Here is a 19,021-nt window from a genome sequence, read left to right on the forward strand (position 1 = left end):
CAGAATGTTACTTATGAGGAGAAGGTATTTGATTTATTATTGGGTATTGGTCATTTAATGACAGTGTAGTGTTATAGAGGTAGTCATATTGGTAGTGGTAATCATAGTGAAAGTGATAGCGATAGTGGCAGATATTGAAATCGTAAACGTTGGTGGTCTGTCTAATATTGTATAAACAGTTGAATAACATTTAACTTTCAAAGATATCATTAGTGGATTCTCACTTCTTTTCCCAAATTATAATATTTCCAATGCCGTCTGAAGCTAACGATAGTAGTAATGGCATACATATTCTGAAGAAAATTGACGATCTATATACCGTGAAATACACTCTTCAGAATCAGCATAAAGCTTCCATTAACTCTATAAAAATCTCGCCCGACGGGTCTAAATTCGCTACATGTTCCTCCGATGCAACAATCCATGTTTATGACTTGAAAACGGGATCTCGGATCGCCGAATTGGCTGGACATACAAAAGGGATCTCGGATATCGTGTTTCTGCCGATCAACTCCAATATCCTAGCTTCTTGCTCCGATGACCTTACCATACGGCTTTGGTCGATCAGACAACGAAAGTGCATCAAAATCCTCAAAAAACATACTTATCATATCACAACAATCAGATTCTCATCGAAGGGAAATATTCTTATCAGTGGATCGGCTGATGAGACGATAACCATCTGGGACATCACCTCGGGTCGTACTCTAAAGACTTTGGCAGCACACGCTGATCCTGTCCTGTCCATCTGTTTGACTCCTGATAATTCCATTATCATAAGTGCTTCATATGATGGTCTCATGCGTTTATTTGACTTGGAAACTGGACATTGTTTAAAAACATTATCATTTAACAGTACAAGCCATGGTACGGCCACCGCATCCACTAATGACGTCCTCAACTTTCCTATTTCCAATGTGGAGTCTTCACCAAACGGGAAGTACATTCTCAGCTCCAGTCTTGATGGCTTAATACGACTCTGGGATTATATGGACAATAAAGTTATCAAAACATACTCTGGTTTGGATGGAAAGCCAATCAGTGAAAAGTACAATTGCGGAGCCAAGTTTATCACTAAAACAGCTAATCCAATGATAGTATCGGGTACGGAGTCTAGCGGAATTGTTATCTGGGATGTCCAAAGTAAGGATGTAAAGTATCAATTACATCAGAGCGACGAGCCCGTTTTCCAGGTCGATACATTTGATGAAGGAAATTACATTGTTTCTTGCAGTAGAGATGGGTACATTAACTTACTTGAATTAAATCCTAGTTACGTCAAGTCTTCCCGTGAAGGAAGTAGCCGTGAATTTACTCCAATCACGCCGAATTAAAGAAGATATATGCCCATCATTTACATGTACGAAGGGCGCTCATTTGAAGATTTTGTGCCGTGAAGGCAACAGTTAAAAGGTATAATCAACGGGATTTTATCCATACCCTTCCTATTATTGGATACAATCATGCTTGAAGCAACTAGTTTGAACAAGGAGGAGGTTGAATATATATTGCATTTATAGAATAACAAACTGGCTTCCAATAAAAAGGATAAATATCGACAGCTTTAATAGTTAAATAATCAGTTCTAATGAGTCCTAATAAGTAATTGTTGGCATTTCATCTTCTTGTAATGGTTGCGAAAGAGACAAATACGACTAGCACTAATGAATTCTGTATTTTTCATTCAAAATTTGAACAAATTAATAATGTTGTTTCATTCTACTCGTTGGGACAGCGGAGTTGATTTCTTAGTGAGAAAAAACAAATATATACCTTCAGAAACTGATCAGCCTCCTAGTCAATTTGATATTCCAATTACTATCTAACTAACTCTATAGGATAAGCAGCTGCAAACAATAGTAAAACGACTTCACCCAAGATCACATGACTCCAATCACGCGCTTTTAGCCACTTCTCTCATTCTCTTCTCTCATCCAATTTTAAACCAAAACACAGTCTACTCAAATGTTGTGTTCTCTCTCCACACACACTCACACACTCACTCATTCTCTCTCTATCTCTTACACCTCATACACACCTTTTCTCTAGTACAATTCTTATTCTTGCTTTACACACACACTTTCCAGTGTTCCACACACTCTCTCTTTTACACTCTCTTATACACTCTCTTTAACACTCTCACATACATTCATCCTCTGACACTCACACTTCCTTCCATCCTCACCTTGTTTCCTCTCCCCCACCTAACTTCTATCGTAAATCTCACGTGTTCTCACTAAACCACCTTCCTGCCTAATCGGGCAACTGTGAAATTAGCGCGGTGTGACTCAAAAATTTTCAGCACTTGTCATAATCGAGGGAAAAATTTCACGATTTGTATGGCATAAATTTTGTCTTTTGTTGTAGGAGTTTATTTCAAGAATTGTTTGCAACAACAGACTCTGAACCAGTAGTTCTAACGCCATCTTCAAGCCAGCACCGATAGAATACTAGAAATGTCGCCTCCTTCCTCTACCGACAAGAAGCAATCTGGTGCAGCCAGAGTGTTGGGATCCGCCTCTGCTGGTATCTGTGAAATCGCTGTTTTCCACCCTGTGGATACCATTTCCAAGAGATTGATGTCTAACCACGGTAGGATCTCCTCTGCTTCGCAATTAAACAGTGTTATCTTCAGAGAACATGCTGCTGAAGCCTTGGGAAAGAGACTCTTCACTCTTTTCCCAGGATTGGGATATGCCGCTTGTTACAAAATCTTGCAAAGAGTGTACAAGTACGGTGGTCAGCCATTTGCTAACGAGTTCTTAACCAAGAACTTCAAGGACAACTACGATTCTTGGTTTGGTGCTAAGAACGGTAAGGCTTTGCTTTCTGCTACTGCTGGTTCTTTGATTGGTATTGGTGAGGTTGTTTTGTTGCCATTAGATGTCTTGAAGATCAAGCGTCAAACAAACCCAGAGTCTTTCCGTGGTAGAGGTTTCATTAAGATCTTGGCCGATGAAGGTTTCGGTTTGTACCGTGGTTGGGGCTGGACCATGGCAAGAAACGCTCCTGGTTCTTTTGCTTTGTTCGGTGGTAACTCCTTCGCTAAGGAGTACATCTTCGGCTTAAAGGATTACTCTTCTGCTACATGGACTCAAAACTTCATTACCTCCATTTTCGGTGCTTCTGCTTCGTTGATCGTCTCTGCCCCATTAGACGTTATCAAGACCAGAATTCAAAACAGAAACTTTGACAACCCAGAGTCTGGTTTCACCATTTTGAAGAACATGGCTAGAAAGGAGGGTATCTCTGCTTTCTTCAAGGGATTGACTCCTAAGTTGTTGACCACTGGACCTAAGTTGGTCTTTTCTTTTGCTTTGGCCCAGTCCTTGATCCCAGCATTCGACAAGTTGATCAAGTAAATGCTGAGTGTATTTATTTTTGCTAGAGCTTCATTTCTTCCCATTTTCCTTATATTGTTATAGTTTTGCCATAGAGTATTGGTGTGTCTTGTATATAGTATACTAGTACATGTTACTGCAAAGGAGATGTAGTTGCAAAAAGTGTAGGGAGTGGCATACTTTGAAATCAGTTACAATGCTGCAGAGAGACTGAGAGAGAGAGAGCTGTAATCCCAGTACAAGAAGAGAGCAGTTTATCAGAGGAATTGTAGCACGCAGGGCACCTGAATGCTTAGGGAAGAGGCAGCTACAACATCTAGAATCCGTCACAATAAGTAAACATCAAGGTAACACGACGATTCTAGTCTAATACACCTTCAAACTCCCGCTGCGGTACCAAATTTCCTCGTAGCCCCTACCACTTTCAAAAAAATAGTATAACATCAACCTCCTATATAACCATAATACCATAACCCATTAGTTACCGTAACTCCACTTCGGAATGGCTGTGAAAACCCAAGTCCGCAGTCGTGTACTGTACGTAGATTCTAAATATCTTATAGTATAGAAAGACCCTGCCTGCGTACAGAGCCACAATCAGAAGCCTGTGATAAAATCAGAGCCCGATTTCATTTCTTTGTTTCTCTGTTTCCGTTGCTCATTCCGCTCAGTCACTTCTCTGTCTGTCTCACACTTCCACTGTCTCTCTCACTGTCACCTTCTCTCAGTATTCTATACCTTGAGTGCACGATTCGCAGGCCGAAAAAAAGTGTCATTCACAAATGTTCAAGACTTCACTAGGGTTTTGGTGGAGTCTGAATTTGGCACCCAAATACCGAAACGTGGTGGGTTTTGTTCCGTGGGGTGCAGAACAGTGTCATTAGAGAAACGATTTTATGGGAAATTCATGAGAAATTTAATGGGGACTGATTAGTGAGCCAGCAGAAACAGCAGAAACCGTAGACACGGCAGTACCAATACGGAAGCAGTTACACTTAAGGGTTTGCTTTCATTTTTTTGATGAGTAATTTTGATAACGATTCCGTAGTATTTCCCGTCCTAAATGGTGATTCTAGCTCATACACCGCTATCTATTCTTAACATAAATCTTTTTTTACTTCCTTTAGCCTAAACGTGAAATATTCTCCTTGGCGATAATTTCACTTCCCGGATTATATATTACTATAATATAATATATTATGGAACACCGTCTCATCTCCCAATCATATAAATAATTGTTCTCCCCGCCGCATCTCTTCTTGTCCTGTCTCAGATTCCCTCACTAACAAATTCACAGATTTCACAGTTTCCCTCACAACAAATTCACAGATTCCCTCACTAATCACAAAAAGTAGTGTACCTTCTCCAGGTTTTTGATGCAAAACGGAAAGAGGCAAACAGTTACATAGAGAACCCTTTGCTTTGTTTTTAGTATTCAGATAGATTGACTCAAATCATAACAAGTCACCAGAAAAGTGATACCATCACCGATAGAATTCTTATCAGAGACTTCTTTTGTCTTTTTAGTACAGAAAGTTTCAAATTGAACCAACACTGCTGTACATTCTCAACTTCTCGTTTTAGCTACTATATTAAGTTCATCGGCTAGCGGCTTAACTACCACGTTTAAGGTAAACTTTTATTAATATTTACCATTTTCATAGAAGAAAACACCTTTAATTTGCATAAAACAGACATAACATTCCACAATGAAGTTCATATTATTCTTCTTGTACTTCCTTAAGATCAACATTCTCCAAATCATCGTCCACAGTTCCAGAAGCCATTCCATCTCATTACAATTCATAGACAGCTCCATCTTTGAAGCTACCAGATGTACTCCTGAACCAGAAAACTACGCCGATAGAGCATTCTACATGAACAACATCACAGACGTGCCTATTATATAGATGCATAAAGTCGATTATCGATTATTTGGCTATCGACCAGCGCAGTAGTGCTCGGTTCCAAAATTACAGAGTTAGAAGTCTTGTAAGGCTTCTCAATGAGTCATGGAAAGTTTAGGTTTAGTTCTGTAAAGAGTAGATTGGTTTGGTTTCATTAGTTATTATTATTATATAGACATTTTAGAGCATGTCAATGAAAAGCGGATATTAGTTTATAGGTAGAAATATATATTTAATCATGAGTTAATGATCGTTATCGTATTCTAGAAGTCCCGTGGAATAGTGATATTATTGATACCAAATGCATCGAAGTATCCTAGTTTCACTAAACTAGGCAACTCATTGGTCCACTTGCTTCTTCCTAAAATGCTGTCCAATTCCTGAAGCGAAGTCTTTCCTTCCAAGACACATAGTCTAATTACAGCATCAACCTTCTTTTTCTCTCTTTGAAGCTTCTCGGCTACTCGTTCTCTTAAACCACCAGGAGTATTGGCAATATTCATGGCATTCTTCAACAATGTCTTACTATTCTGCAACAATATCTGGGCATTCTTCTCTGCTGGTTCGTATCCAGTAACCTGACAGCGCTGAAGCTCGATATCGGCTCTGGCGATAATGACTTCACTTATTTGTGCTACTAAAGCACCCAATCCCAAGTCCACACCTGATGGCGTTTTCTTCTTCTCAGTCAATAACAGGTTTAGTATATCTTGTGCCTTTTTCAAGTTCGTTGACATCAGAGTCAATGCCTTCCAGAATAATGATTTAGCTTCCAAATTTTCACTGGAATTAACAAATGCTAAAGTGAGATCATTACGATCTAGCAAACTTTGAATGTTATCAGCAGCCAGCATGAATCTCTCTGAAGTATTTGGGAGTTCTGCATTGGCCCAAAGCTCGAACAACTGCTCGAAGTCATTTAACGTCAAGCCAAGAATATAATTTTTGGCAACCTTCAACTCCAGTATTTGCTCTTCTGATATGTTACTGACCATCTCATTCTTGTTTGCTGCTAGATCGCTGTACTCTTCTATCAAGGTTTTTGCTATTTCGTCACTTTTTGAAAGAAGTGGATTTATCAACTCTAACACTCTTGGATTTTGTTCTGTGAAATCTGTGACATTCTCTAGAATTGCTTGTACAAGTCTGTACGATGCTAATATCGTTTCTAAGATATCGACAGGTTGAACTACTTCATCGCTAGTGTACTCTTCTTGTTTCGATTGCTCATGCGGTTCACTGGAATTGATTACTTCTGGTGTTTCGTATGGATCGTTGTAGTCGACCTCCTTTAATTCTTGTGAGAACTTCTGAAACTCAGAAACTTGTTGTTCTAACAAATTCAAGAAAAGTATCTGTGCTTGATGCGTAACTTCCAACAATTGGTTAAAATTACTATTCGGATTTTCCTGCTCCACTTCTATTGCCTCTGTGTACACCACTGCCGTATTGAATACCAAGTCTAATGGAACAGGTGCTCTCAAATTATTGGCGACTCTCATGGCGGTTTCATGAGCACTGATGATATTAGCCAAGTTCTGTACCACCGAGTTATCATCACCTCCTAATGCCTCTTCCACATTTTTCAAATCGTAGATGTTGACCCCTTCAGTTTTGAAGTACTGGTAATAGACTTGAAATAGCAATCTTGCAGAATTATAATAGCTGTCCATATTCAGTTCGCTTTGTAAGCGTATCGAACGAAGGTAACTGGTATAGGCCTTTTGATAGAAGCGCAAACTTTTTGCCAAATCGGAACCGAGCCATCTGTCGCCTGATTCTTCGTCAATTGAGCCTTGCTCTAAGAAATCTTCTGCGGTAACAGGATCTTTTGACGCTGCATCATTGTCGTCCTGCTTGTTCAATAGAGCCTGAGCTCTTTTACCAAGCTTTGGTGCTTTACCTTCTATGGAGAGAAGCGTTAGTTACAGAAGTTCGGAAAAAACGTCGAGAAATGAATTGCAGAGTAAATTCATTCCCGAAGCCAGTCCATTGATACATACTTTTCATTGAGCTGTGAATGTTGAAATGAATAAGGAGAAGATGTTAGTGAAATACCTGATCGCCATAGTTAAGCCATTGTTATAGAGCGATGGTGTCGTGTGCGACATTTATATTAGAGCAAAAAGAGACATTCTTTGATGAATAGTAGATTACTGGGGTAACAATTAATTGAAGGAGGGTTCATTGTGGTGCGTGGGATAGACATCAGTTGGATGATGACAGAGATCTCTTCTTGATGGAAGGAAGTGTGTTAGGGGAGAAAAGTTCACTTTTAGGCCAAGTTTGTTAAAATAAAGTAGTCTTCAATGAACTATATTTCTCATAATTAGCTAAAATACTGAAATATTGGTCTATAAGGGATTACGTATTCATATAATCTACTAGACAATTTTCATATTATCCAAGACCCAAAAAGAAGAGTTATTCACACCAACTAGCTCTTCTACTTCTTAACCCGCCTTAATTAACATATGCCCAGATCCTTTTCCTTTTGTTTTATCTCATTCCCTAACGCTTAGTTCTCTACCAGTCTCTCACTCATTGAACCAAAACAGATCTTTTTTTTGCAGCAACTTGTTTTCTATTTCTCCTGCAAATAACACAGACATTCTTTTCTGACGTTCTTCATTTCTCTTGCGAGACTTCTCAGTGTCCATCACAGTCTCAGTCACAGTCTCAGCCTCTCCCTATTACTCTCTCTCAGTATTATTCTCACTCTCTCACTCTATCACATCTCAGTCTCAGTCTCCCTCTCAGTCTTACTTGTACTCTCTCTCAGTCTTAGTTGTACTTTATTTAGTATATGTAATATATTATATATTCTTAATACTAAATATATTACATAATTAACTGTCTCAGTCTCTCACACACACTCACACACTCTTCTCTCTCTCACTCCATCTTCTCACTCCTACTCCATCCTTCCTACCCAATTGATCTCTTGCTCTTTAACCTTAACTATGGAAGCACAGGTAGATGCGATTTATTTACAGGTTTACTGCCAAAACAAGATTTACTGCAGCGGTTATTTTACTAGAGTGTGTTTTCTAAATATATAATTATAGCTTTAATTATAATAATTATAACTAAAGAGCTTGGAATAACATATTGGAACTCACTATTTCCTATTACCTAATGTCCAAAAGGCCCACTTGAAGCATCCATTACTTTCTTTCCTTCCTTCTTTCTTTGTCTAAGTTGACTGCCTTTCAAATGGAAAGATTCGCCTTTTTAATTGACTCTTTTATAATTCTTTCAACTGCTGATTGCTCATACAACGCGTTTAACAACATATAGAAAACCCATAATAGACGATTTACAAGCGTTCAATAGGCATAAATCGTGTTAAATTGCATCATTAATGCTGACAGACAAGTAGTTCCCCACAAATCACAAGAATCACGTTGCCTATCACATTTTTCACTTCACAATGGCAGCAGGGTCGACAATACTCTCACTAAGAGAACTACCATCAGCGCAAGACATCGCAGGAAACCCACCAAATACTTACCAACTAGATCTCCCCGTGTATATCCTCGGGTTTGGTACATACAAGAATAGAAGTAGCTCATATGCTGCGTATCTTACCATCACTGACTTCTCCAGTATTCCAGGGCCAGTGGATATAGAATCCGAATTCGAGAGAAAGTCCGAGCTTCAAATACCTCAAGACAATGTTTTTGTCCTAAGGATGAATGGAATCGTCATGAACGAGTTACTACGACAACCCAAGGCCCATTTTAGGTTACAGAGTCTATTGAAAGATCAGAACAACACGTCAATAAGTCGTACAGATCTATCAGCGGACACAATTTTTGGTAAAGCTATGTTTGTTCTTAAAGTTCAGAACGACAAAAGATTTGGCATTCTACACAAGTTGGTCATAGTAGATAGAAATTACAATGACTTGGCCAGAACACTGAATAAAAAGGAGTCATACACAAGCTTGCTCTATAGATTTAGCGCTCTTGTCAATGAACGAACATTAAGCCTGGTACAACAAAAACTAGGAACTTCAATACTCCCATCAACGTTGAAGCGTGCCGGTATCACAGACCTTGTTTCTAACTCAAGTGAGATTCCCAAAAATACTAAAAGTGATATAAAAAGAAGTGCCAGCACCCTAATAGACGCGGTTACTACTACTTCAAATAGTCAACAAAGAAAACAACAAATCTTACCAACAACGGGAGTGAGTCCCATTCTGACCGCATTACAACGATTTCATCCTCCTAAAGGCCAAGATTTACCAAACAAAAAGCCAAAGCCAAATGGAACTGCTCTTCTATTTCAGATGCAAGCTCCAGAGGACTCACAAGATGTTCTATTCGCACCAACACAATTAGCAGATGATTCTCAAGACCTTTCAGAGACCATAGAATCCACTGAAACAACCGTGGGAACCCAGACCCAACCATTAATGAATAATTTATCTAACAATTGGCAATCAGTACCGCCTCCACCAAACTCGCTTAATTCTTTATCTTCCGGAAATTCCAATTTGACAAGTGGAAGTTATGACATCCATCGACAGCTAACTCACGCCGCAATGTCGCTTCCAACTCAGACTAAAACCGAAAGGGTAGCATTACCTCAAGTCCCACAATCTCAACTGCCTGCGAGAGCTCCTCAAAGCACTCAATGGTTTGAGAGAAATGGCCAACAGGTAGTATCTTCTTACGAGAGCCAGCCATCAGCTAAACCAATAGCAGACGAAACAACTACATCTGACAGCCAGCCAAAAGTGGAGATCAATTCTCCTCCACCTACACAGTTTAATTATTTGAAAACCGCTTCACCGAGCTCTAATGAAATACAAGAAAGTGAACTTGCCCATCCAGTATCTAAAACATTTTTGGTTAAGAAAATACAAGTTGAATCTCTCGTGAAGACCAAATTAACTCGAGATGAACTTGATAAGAACCAGATATACGAAATTTCAGGTTTTATAGATGGTGTTATGCCGCACAAACCATTCATTGTTCAGCCATTTCTTAAGGCTATAAAAGTTGCAAGCTTTAAGTTGGTGGTAAGCAAAAGAGGCTTCAATACTCCGCTATTTGTAGAATTCAACAAGGAGCTGGAGATTTGCAATTTCCTTATGGTAAGAGAAGTAGAAGAAGTCCGAGGTAGATTGAAGGAAATACAACTTAAACTTCAAGATTTATTCAGTCACCGAGATAAGTCAAGAAAGCTTAGAATTATTGCCCGATCAAGGATAATGTTCAATGGCATGGTGTATCCATATTGGTCATGTCTAAGCACATTAGATGAGTTGCTTGGAATAGGAGAGGCAAAATAAATAGATTCGGTTACCGTTATAGAGATAAATAACATGGGCAATGGGCAAAAAAGACAATACTGTAGGCGGGTACCACCAATGGTAATATTTGCTTCTTTTCTCGAAAACTACGCTTTACTCTACTTCAAGTTATCTAATAGTTAAGACGTGTAGAATTATTATATATAAAATATTTTCCCATTTAAACTGAAAAACCTCTAACCAGATATTAAGCGATCAAAGATTATAAAATACAAATAGAATGTAAAAAACAGAGTTTCCTCTGCCTTTATATGATCAAAATGAGGAGTTAAATAGTTTAGATATAACCGATTCTGTTAGCAACATCCAAAGCATCGTGGTCGGCAGTCAACTTGATGTAAGCCTTCTTGGTACCGTTTGGTCTGACCAAGGTGTTAACGTATAAGACATCGACTTCGTATAATTCTTTGACAGCAGCCTTGATTTGGTGCTTGTTGGCCTTTAAGTCAACTTGGAAAACCAAGATGTTACCGTCTTCGACCTTCTTCATGGCGGTTTCAGAAGCAATTGGGGAGACAATGACTTTGTAAGCGTCCAATCTGTTGTAGTGAGGAACAGACTTTCTGGAGTATTTTGGAGCTCTAGACAACTTCAAGGTCTTTGGCAATCTGAAGGTGGTGGAGGTTCTAACCTTCAAGGCCTTCTTGGCGTTAGTACCCTTTAAAGCGGACTTCTTAGCAGCAGAAGCTTTAGTAGTAGCTATAAATATGTTAGTATTATAATCATTTGAAGAGTTTCTGAGTGTCTTGCAATAGCGGCGATTCAGGATGAGGTAATACTATGAAACTTAGATTGAGCTTTTAAGGGAATCGTAATCTTTTAATGTTATGGGGAACTTGGATATCCACTTTGTTTGATTTTCATATTATCACACTTTACTCCGATGAGCATAGTTGATCATACTAAATAGACTTTGGACTTTACTACATTATTTTGAATGGTAGGAAAATGTCTCTTTAACCCAGGCTTACGTTGGTTACGTTTCACTGAAAATAGACCATGAAGGCTAACTTGACTTTCAAACTTTTACTCCTTATTCTTGATGGATATGGATTGGTATCGGGAAGATTGATTCGTTGAAGTCCCTCTCCTTTTATAATGAAACCATGTCGATTCTTATTCAACCCCCGGACTCTTTTCAATGCTCCTTCTACTATTTGCTCCCATTTGTTGATAATTTTTCACTCATCTCTAATTGTCATTTCCATTTCGAGACCGCTGGGATGATGGTTTTCTTCGTTTCACGTATCACTACATCTCTTTCCCACTATTCCGCTTGCACTCTGACACTTTGCTGCGATGTAACTTACAATTTGGAGCCATTATTACTGAATACTTGGTTAGTTCCTAATACAAAGATAACTTCGTTACAATCTGTTAAAAAAAATTTAATGTATTAAACTGGGATTCACTATGCCAGTACTACAAACGAAAAATTTTCGGATGGAGGAAAATGCAGGACTCTCACCACCCATTCAAAAACGTTAACTATGGAGAAGGAAATCAATGAGTGAGAAAGTGAGAGTGTGAGAAGTGGAAGTGAGGGACGAAAAAAAGAGTAGTGTGCCCTTGGAGGGAGGGAGAGTGCGTGAGTAGAAAGTAGCATCACGTGGAGATATTGAAGAGTGAGGGTTGGAACCCTAAAGGACTGGGAAGTGAACATGCTGTGAGTGAGCTGTGAGTGAAGGAGAGTGGGTGTATGAAAGAGGTGAGTGAGTGAGTGAGTGACTTTATGTCTCCCTGTATTGTGAATTGTACACTATGAGAGATTAACTATTGGAATAGTTACTACTGTATATATAGAAGAGTGAGTATTAAGTACTGTTAGTCCCTGTTGAGGCAGTATATAGGGCGTAATATATGAGTTAGAGACAATGTATAAGTCATATGAATTAAGTTAGAATTATATATCTAGAAGAACAACCTATACTATATGTCGTAGTTCGCGACAATCACATAACAAAGGTAAGGTAATTAGCTTTATCATAAAACCATCTGAGACTGTGTTGTTGTTGCTCTCTTTAACAGTTCGATCTTTTGTCTTCAAGAAGTTGGAGATTTGCACCCATTTCGAATTGGTGCACTGAAAGGGTCTATCTAAAAGTTGGACCTTACAGTCATATATTCTTGTAAGCTCTATAATGGATATCTCTTTCTCTGGATAATGTAGGGGTATTGGTCAGTGGTGTTGTTGTCTTTTGTTCTGAATCAAAATAACATTTGCAAAAGTCAACGCAAAAAGCCCATATTAATGATATACATCTTGAAGCTATCATAGAGCATCAGTGACCTTTCGAATTGTCCAAACTAGAGGTAATGCCATAGTTTCTACTCCATTTCCTGATATACCTTTCTATGAAAATAATCCATCTTCTCTCTCCTACAAGAAATACAGTTCAGCACACATAAACCAACTCTCCTCATCGTACTCTAATTCCTACACTTCTTCCTATTTCCTATAATGCATTACTATGTACAATCGTATACGTATATATATACATGCTCATAAACGACGGAGCTTCTTTGGACGTGGTCCACCAAAACGAAGCTTGGTAGCATCACTCACTCTGACGATATGTGGTTTGACATGTTGACCTTCCTTTCCGATCAAAGCAGCTTGGAAAGCCTCTCTTCCTTTACCGTAGTCAGTCATGATCAATTCAATCTTGTCGTTTGGTCCGATCAAGTTCTTCTCTTCGATGGTCTTGAACATCTTCGAAGCAACCTGGAAACCGGCTTCGTACTCCGATCTTTGCGATTTTCTAAATCCCAATTGACCGGCGGTTATGTGAAGCTTGGTGTGGTGTGGCAATTGCATATAGTACAACACCTTCTCGTTGTAAGATAAATGCTGGTTCTTTTCCAAGAAGTCCAAGTCTTCAACTACAGCGACCAAACTGGCCAAAGTGTTATGTTTGTGGAAGGTACCGTACAACTTCCACAATACAACCTTTTCATTCTTTTTTCCATCACGAAGTTTAGTAGGTTGTAATTTTATGCTGGTATCCTTCTTGTCCCCGAATGACGATTCTTGGTTCAACGTGAAAGGAGATGCACTGGCATTAGATGTGCTAGCACTGGTCAACGTCCTTATACCTGAACTGGCAAAGTAGGGGCTCTTGATAACAGGCATGCGACTAGCGCCTCCTGCTAACCTGGTGACCCTCGAAAACATCTTACTCTGAGTGTTGAAGCAAACAGTTCTACTATCACTTGGCCCATAGTTAAGATTGATTTTTCAGGTGTTTCGATATTCACGAAAAATTTGTGGTGACAGGACGATTACGTAATCGCTTACGTCTCTTTGCGACATTTTGCTTGTAATAAAAATGAAACACCCTTGCCGCCGACATTACTATCTTTATCAGTTTTTCCCCTTTCCCATTGGTGTCGTTTCTGGAAGTACTTTTCTACAGTCCGTGTTCTATTCTTTGTGTAGAGCTGCTCCCCTCCGTTAGTAGGTCCACGTTAATGCAGGGGAAACAATAGACTGAGCGTACTGTAAGGTAGGTAGTCCAAAAAAAACCGTTGTGAAGGCTGATAGTAATTCCCTTCTGGTTGCAGGGGTGTTTGATTTTGTAGGAGTGCCTGTGGCATATGGCATGGGACACAGTGGTGGATCCGAAATTTGGGCTCTTAGGGGAGCAAACGAGGCTGGCATCGAGCAGACGAGAAAAATTTGACTCTTGTCCACCCCTATAGGATGAAATTCGGATTCGTAGCAAAAAACCATTTTCTGCCAGGTCAGAGACAGTGGTTCACAACGTCACCGTCAACGCGCCTTTGGCAGCGACTCACGCTTTAGTGATGCGACTTGCTGTGAGTAATGAGAGAGAGAGGAGAGGTTCGCGATAGAGCAGTACCAGAAACGAGAAAAAATATGGGATTTAGTGAGAGAGATTTGCTGTGCGCCATAGTTAAGAAGAGGGTTTGGGAGAATTTAGTGAGAGATTTGCAGGAGAAATTTGTTGTGGAAAGGCAGCATTATCCATAGGCAGCATTATCCATAGTAACCATGTAATGGATTAGAGGACACAGTAGAGGTTACAGGTATTGGTAGCGGTATCAGAACCCAGGATCAGTATTAATAGCATTCTTGGATTCTTACTCTGTTATCTTTGCTTATCCTATTGTATATACTGTTTTGGTTCTTTGAATGGTTCACTTGCTCACTCGCCCTCTCACTCATTAGCCACCAGAATATAATAAATGTTAATAGATAACAGTTTTCTGGTACTGGCAAAATCCTATGCTTTATCAATTTCAACTGTCATTCCTACTCTCAATTCGCACTATAGCAACTATGTCTCACTATCTCTCAGTCGCCTGACTGTTTCTCTTTCTCTTAGTTTTCACTAACTCTCTTCCTCACACTCCACCACTTCACTCACCGCTACACCTCACTACTCACTGACTTCTCTCTTTTCCCACTCTTCCCACTATTCTCACTAATTCTCATTAACTTCTCACTCTCAACTGTCTCCCACTACCTCTCCCACTACGTCCCTCAAATCTCTCCCACTATCACACCCGCGACTGCACACTCCCCCTTGTCCCCTGCCCTACCCGGACCCGATAAAAACAACGCATAATTCCAACAACAACAACTTTAAAAAAAGAATTGTAATCATTAACCACCTAAGTTCATTTTCAAACCAGGGTTATAGAAGCTACGAAGCAGCATCATCTACGCGACGTCGCATCCATCCATCGTCCCGTGCCCTTTCTATCCGTGCCAACGAGTTTTCACTAGTCCAATTGGTGGTCTATAGGTGCATTCGTGACAGTTCTTATCTTAGAACCCTGACCACCTTAGCGGTAGAGTGACAATAGAAAAGCTCCTCCACGACATAGAAAATCACCAGCGGCATCCGTCGAAATTGATATTCTTGTTCTATAGCATCCTTTAAGCAAGAAACGAACAAGAAACTAGCCAATTGTTACAATAGTGTCTTCATCTGAGCCCATATTGAACTCACTACAATAGAAATCTCCAGATTTCGGTATAGCTTGCCAAGATTCTTGAATTTGAATCTGACAATTACAGATTCTACCTATTCAGCATTCAACGAACTATACTAAGGATTTTTTGACTTGTGGAAGAATTCCATCATATAACTATTGTAATTGAAATTCACTATAGTTGGAATCTTATCATCTGGCACTTTGTCTTCAATAATTCAATATTGAACCCTTCCGAAAATTAGACAACCCACTAATAGATTTATTTCGTCTTTTTTTTGACATTTTGGTGAGCCATATTCATAACCATCTTTTTGCTGACTTCACTGACAAAGATCTGTTATTTCCATTGTTGTAATATAGTGATTCTATTCGCATTAATATCAACCGTGTTCTTGTTCAAACTCACGTCGATATACACTCAATATCAAAGCAACAATGCCTCCAAATATAAGTCAAGTCAACGAGTATTCCCTCCCTGAGGTGACTGAAAACATCTCATCTGCGGTTGCTCCAATGACTGTTAAGGAATATAAACGCATCGGAGAGGGTGCTTTTGGAACCGTTTACGAAGCCGTTCTTAAATATGCTGACGATGCACATGGAAACTCAAATTCAGAGTGGCTAGGACCATTTGCTATTAAGCGTGTGCCTGCTCAGACAGAATATAAATCTCGTGAACTCGAGATATTACGTCTCGTAAACCATCCCAACATCGTGTCTTTGCGCTTCTACTTTGACAAAGCCTCCAATTCGCAACGCAAGACTGTCTTCCAAAACCTTGTGATGGAGTGTTTACCATCTAACCTCCAGAGCGAAATAAAGTACTACAGACAGTCAAAATACACCATCCCATACCCACATATGAAGGCATACACCTTCCAATTGGCCAGGGCCATGCTTTATCTTCATGGTTTTGGTATTTCGCATAGAGATATCAAGCCCTCGAATATACTTGTAGATCCCTCCACAGTTGTGTTGAAGATCTGTGACTTCGGTAGTGCCAAAAAATTAGAGCTCAACCAGCCTTCTGTAAGTTACATTTGCTCGAGATACTACAGAGCCCCGGAGCTTATTGTGGGGTGCTCTCTTTATACCACAAAGATCGATATATGGGGTCTAGGCTGTGTTGTAGCGGAGATGTTCCTTGGTAAACCAATATTCCAGGGGCAGCTGCCAGAGTCTCAACTTAAGGAAATTTCGAAACTTCTCGGTCCTCCTCCAAATACCTTCTTTTTCAAGAGCAATCCGCAATACCGCGGTAATATGTATACTAATAAGCTTTTCAGCTGTTCCGTTGAAGAGCGTTTCAAACAAATTTTCAGCAATTCTCCAGCAGACGCCATTGATTTGTTGTTGAAAATATTAGTGTATGACCCAGACTTGCGTGCTAGTCCACGTCGTGTATTGGTTCATCCTTTCTTCGATGAGTTGAAGAGTAAAGATTTCCATGTATATCCTCGTGGTCAATCGGAGCCGATCCACTTGAATTTGTTCAACTTCAGTGATTTTGAATTATCATTGCTTGGTTCTTTAAAGGATGAGTTGATTGTGAGATAGAGATAATTAGACATGTTGAGATGAAGAAGATATAAGTAGATTAGCTCAAAGCAGAATCGGTAATCTATCCTGGCTCAAATCTAGTTTGTGTAATGTTCAATGGACGAACCTTGTATATTCAAATATCGTATGCCAGAGCATGTGTATCGAATGGTTAATGGCGAGGTAACTGTGGACGAAGAATTTGTACGAATTGTTGTCTACAATTTTCTCCAATACTTCTGATACTTGTCGTCGACGACGAGTTTAACACGGAGATCAAGACCACCAGACTTTCACAGCTATTCGTGGAGAGTCATTGATCACCTTGTCTTGTGTGAAGGGTATCCTAGTATAGCAAATATGGAGTCAGAGTGTTTACTTCAATTTGCGAGTTTACTATATTTCCGGTTCACTTCTTATTCAATGGCATCTGTGACATCGCTTACTGGACATAGGTACTAAGTACCCTCCCATTCAATTGCTTATATATAGTAGCTAGGTTTTTATACTCTCTTCTTGAACTTTTAATATATATTGTTAGACAATGCATATGTAGGAATTAAGAACGTCACACTAGCAGGCTAGAAGTCCATGTTGGTCCAGTATTTTATATTGTTTAAAAGTCATTTCTGACAAACATTTTCGAATCTTCATCTTTCTTTTACATCATGTTGAGCTCCTTTGCACCGCTGTGTCAACTTGTATTAATTCGATTTACCAGTAAAACCTACACCGTACTCTTCACATTCGTAATCTAACATATATTGATACCATTAATAATACAGATACCTATGTTCTACGTTTGCACCAAATCTCCTTATAAGGCCAAACTGTAGCTGTACTCGTCCTCGATGTTCTGTGATAACCACAATGTCACACAACTCAACATGATGCACCCGTTACTTACGATATTCGATACACCCATTCCCAAAGTAGGGAATGTGTACTTCTTCAACAAGAACTTCAAGATGAACACCATGAAAGATCCAGCCAAACCACCAGCTAACAACGAGAATCCAAAGAATAAGATGACTCTGGCAGCCCATGCATTGGTGTTAGAGCCACTATTGAGGAAAGAGTTGTTGGAGTCTACAAACAAATTGGCTTTTTCGATGGAGTTGACGATAAGCATACCCAACGTGGAGCATATAAACGGAATCCAGTCCACAAACGTCACATGAACCACCGAAGCATTGACTGTCTTCGAGTAGATGGCAGCATCTACTATGGACCAGAATCCAATGGCGTACAATGCTCCTGATAAGTACACACCGAACGACCGTAATTTGGCCGACTTTGGCAATTTGAATATGGAGGCGTTGAACCGGAACAAGTGGTTAGAGTGTTCCATGATATAATGTTATTAGAAAGACGATGTTATGTCTATTGAAGAAAAGACGCTGTTCAATTGGTGTAATGGATATAAAGAAACTCCTCTTAAGTAGGCTGGTGGAAGCTTTAGGAAAGGTTTAATGGGACATTTGGAAGACATGCGGATTTGATAGATAGAAATGTCGCGGCTGTGTGTCGGTCCCCGTTAATGGGACATTTGGAGAGGGGCTGTTAGAGTCGACGATAGGATAAGTTAGTGTATATCTTGTATATGTGTATATATATAGGATATGCTTAGTATATATATAGTATATGTATAGTACAAATACAAGAGTAGACATCTTGGAATAGATTTTGATTTATTAAATGATTAGGAAATCTAGTATATTGGAATTATAAAATTTCATGGTAATTCACTTTTCTAATATGTCACTAGAATTGAGATATACTTATTCAGAAAGTCAAGCCAATGCGATAGTACTACTGTAGCTTTTCCATGTAATCATGACAAAAAGTGGTAAAATATGCAATTGCAAAAAAAAATCACTTGGAAGCATTTACAATTCTTTCTACATCATCAATTAGGATTATTATGACCCATTTCGAAGAAA

At 39.3% G+C, this 19,021-nt stretch overlaps 8 protein-coding genes across 8 annotated transcripts; 4 read left to right on the plus strand and 4 right to left on the minus strand. All coding sequences in view use genetic code 12, as the record gives it.

Moving 5' to 3' along the window:
* Positions 1 to 22: 22 nt before the first annotated feature.
* SWD3 (Swd3p) lies at positions 23 to 1,681 on the plus strand. The gene has a single exon (XM_064916681.1). It carries the CDS (start codon positions 252 to 254, stop codon positions 1,332 to 1,334), a length of 1,083 nt encoding a protein of 360 aa, XP_064776264.1. The 5' UTR covers positions 23 to 251; the 3' UTR covers positions 1,335 to 1,681.
* Positions 1,682 to 2,295: 614 nt separating this feature from the next.
* Positions 2,296 to 3,494, plus strand: YHM1 (Yhm1p). The gene has a single exon (XM_064919595.1). It carries the CDS (start codon positions 2,457 to 2,459, stop codon positions 3,360 to 3,362), a length of 906 nt encoding a protein of 301 aa, XP_064776265.1. The 5' UTR covers positions 2,296 to 2,456; the 3' UTR covers positions 3,363 to 3,494.
* A 1,996-nt stretch (positions 3,495 to 5,490) lies between these two features.
* Positions 5,491 to 7,277, minus strand: RJT20DRAFT_126162 (uncharacterized protein). Its single transcript, XM_064916682.1, has 2 exons — positions 7,252 to 7,277; positions 5,491 to 7,154 (listed from the first exon to the last, which is right to left on the minus strand). Exons 1-2 carry the CDS (start codon positions 7,256 to 7,258, stop codon positions 5,512 to 5,514), a joined length of 1,650 nt encoding a protein of 549 aa, XP_064776266.1. The 5' UTR covers positions 7,259 to 7,277; the 3' UTR covers positions 5,491 to 5,511.
* Positions 7,278 to 8,495: 1,218 nt separating this feature from the next.
* Positions 8,496 to 10,670, plus strand: RJT20DRAFT_29678 (uncharacterized protein). Its single transcript, XM_064919596.1, has one exon. It carries the CDS (start codon positions 8,682 to 8,684, stop codon positions 10,551 to 10,553), a length of 1,872 nt encoding a protein of 623 aa, XP_064776267.1. The 5' UTR covers positions 8,496 to 8,681; the 3' UTR covers positions 10,554 to 10,670.
* A 15-nt stretch (positions 10,671 to 10,685) lies between these two features.
* On the minus strand, positions 10,686 to 12,002 carry RPL25 (60S ribosomal protein uL23). The gene is made up of 2 exons (XM_064916683.1): positions 11,885 to 12,002; positions 10,686 to 11,273 (listed from the first exon to the last, which is right to left on the minus strand). Exons 1-2 carry the CDS (start codon positions 11,895 to 11,897, stop codon positions 10,852 to 10,854), a joined length of 435 nt encoding a protein of 144 aa, XP_064776268.1. The 5' UTR covers positions 11,898 to 12,002; the 3' UTR covers positions 10,686 to 10,851.
* Positions 12,003 to 12,991: 989 nt separating this feature from the next.
* RJT20DRAFT_29686 (mitochondrial 37S ribosomal protein YmS18) lies at positions 12,992 to 13,796 on the minus strand. Its single transcript, XM_064919597.1, has one exon. It carries the CDS (start codon positions 13,747 to 13,749, stop codon positions 13,078 to 13,080), a length of 672 nt encoding a protein of 223 aa, XP_064776269.1. The 5' UTR covers positions 13,750 to 13,796; the 3' UTR covers positions 12,992 to 13,077.
* Positions 13,797 to 15,974: 2,178 nt separating this feature from the next.
* Positions 15,975 to 17,096, plus strand: RJT20DRAFT_91679 (serine/threonine/tyrosine protein kinase; the record flags this gene model as incomplete). Its single annotated transcript, XM_064921388.1, has 1 exon — positions 15,975 to 17,096. The coding sequence occupies one exon, from the start codon at positions 15,975 to 15,977 to the stop codon at positions 17,094 to 17,096; it is 1,122 nt and encodes a 373-aa protein (XP_064776270.1).
* A 400-nt stretch (positions 17,097 to 17,496) lies between these two features.
* RJT20DRAFT_29689 (uncharacterized protein) lies at positions 17,497 to 18,592 on the minus strand. Its single transcript, XM_064919598.1, has one exon. The coding sequence runs from the start codon at positions 18,427 to 18,429 to the stop codon at positions 17,896 to 17,898; it is 534 nt and encodes a 177-aa protein (XP_064776271.1). The 5' UTR covers positions 18,430 to 18,592; the 3' UTR covers positions 17,497 to 17,895.
* Positions 18,593 to 19,021: the final 429 nt, after the last annotated feature.

The sequence above is a fragment of the Scheffersomyces xylosifermentans genome, assembly GCF_036884685.1.
Source record: "Scheffersomyces xylosifermentans strain CBS 12540 chromosome Unknown RJT20scaffold_2, whole genome shotgun sequence".
In the NCBI taxonomy this organism is placed as follows: Eukaryota; Fungi; Ascomycota; class Pichiomycetes; order Serinales; family Debaryomycetaceae; genus Scheffersomyces; species Scheffersomyces xylosifermentans.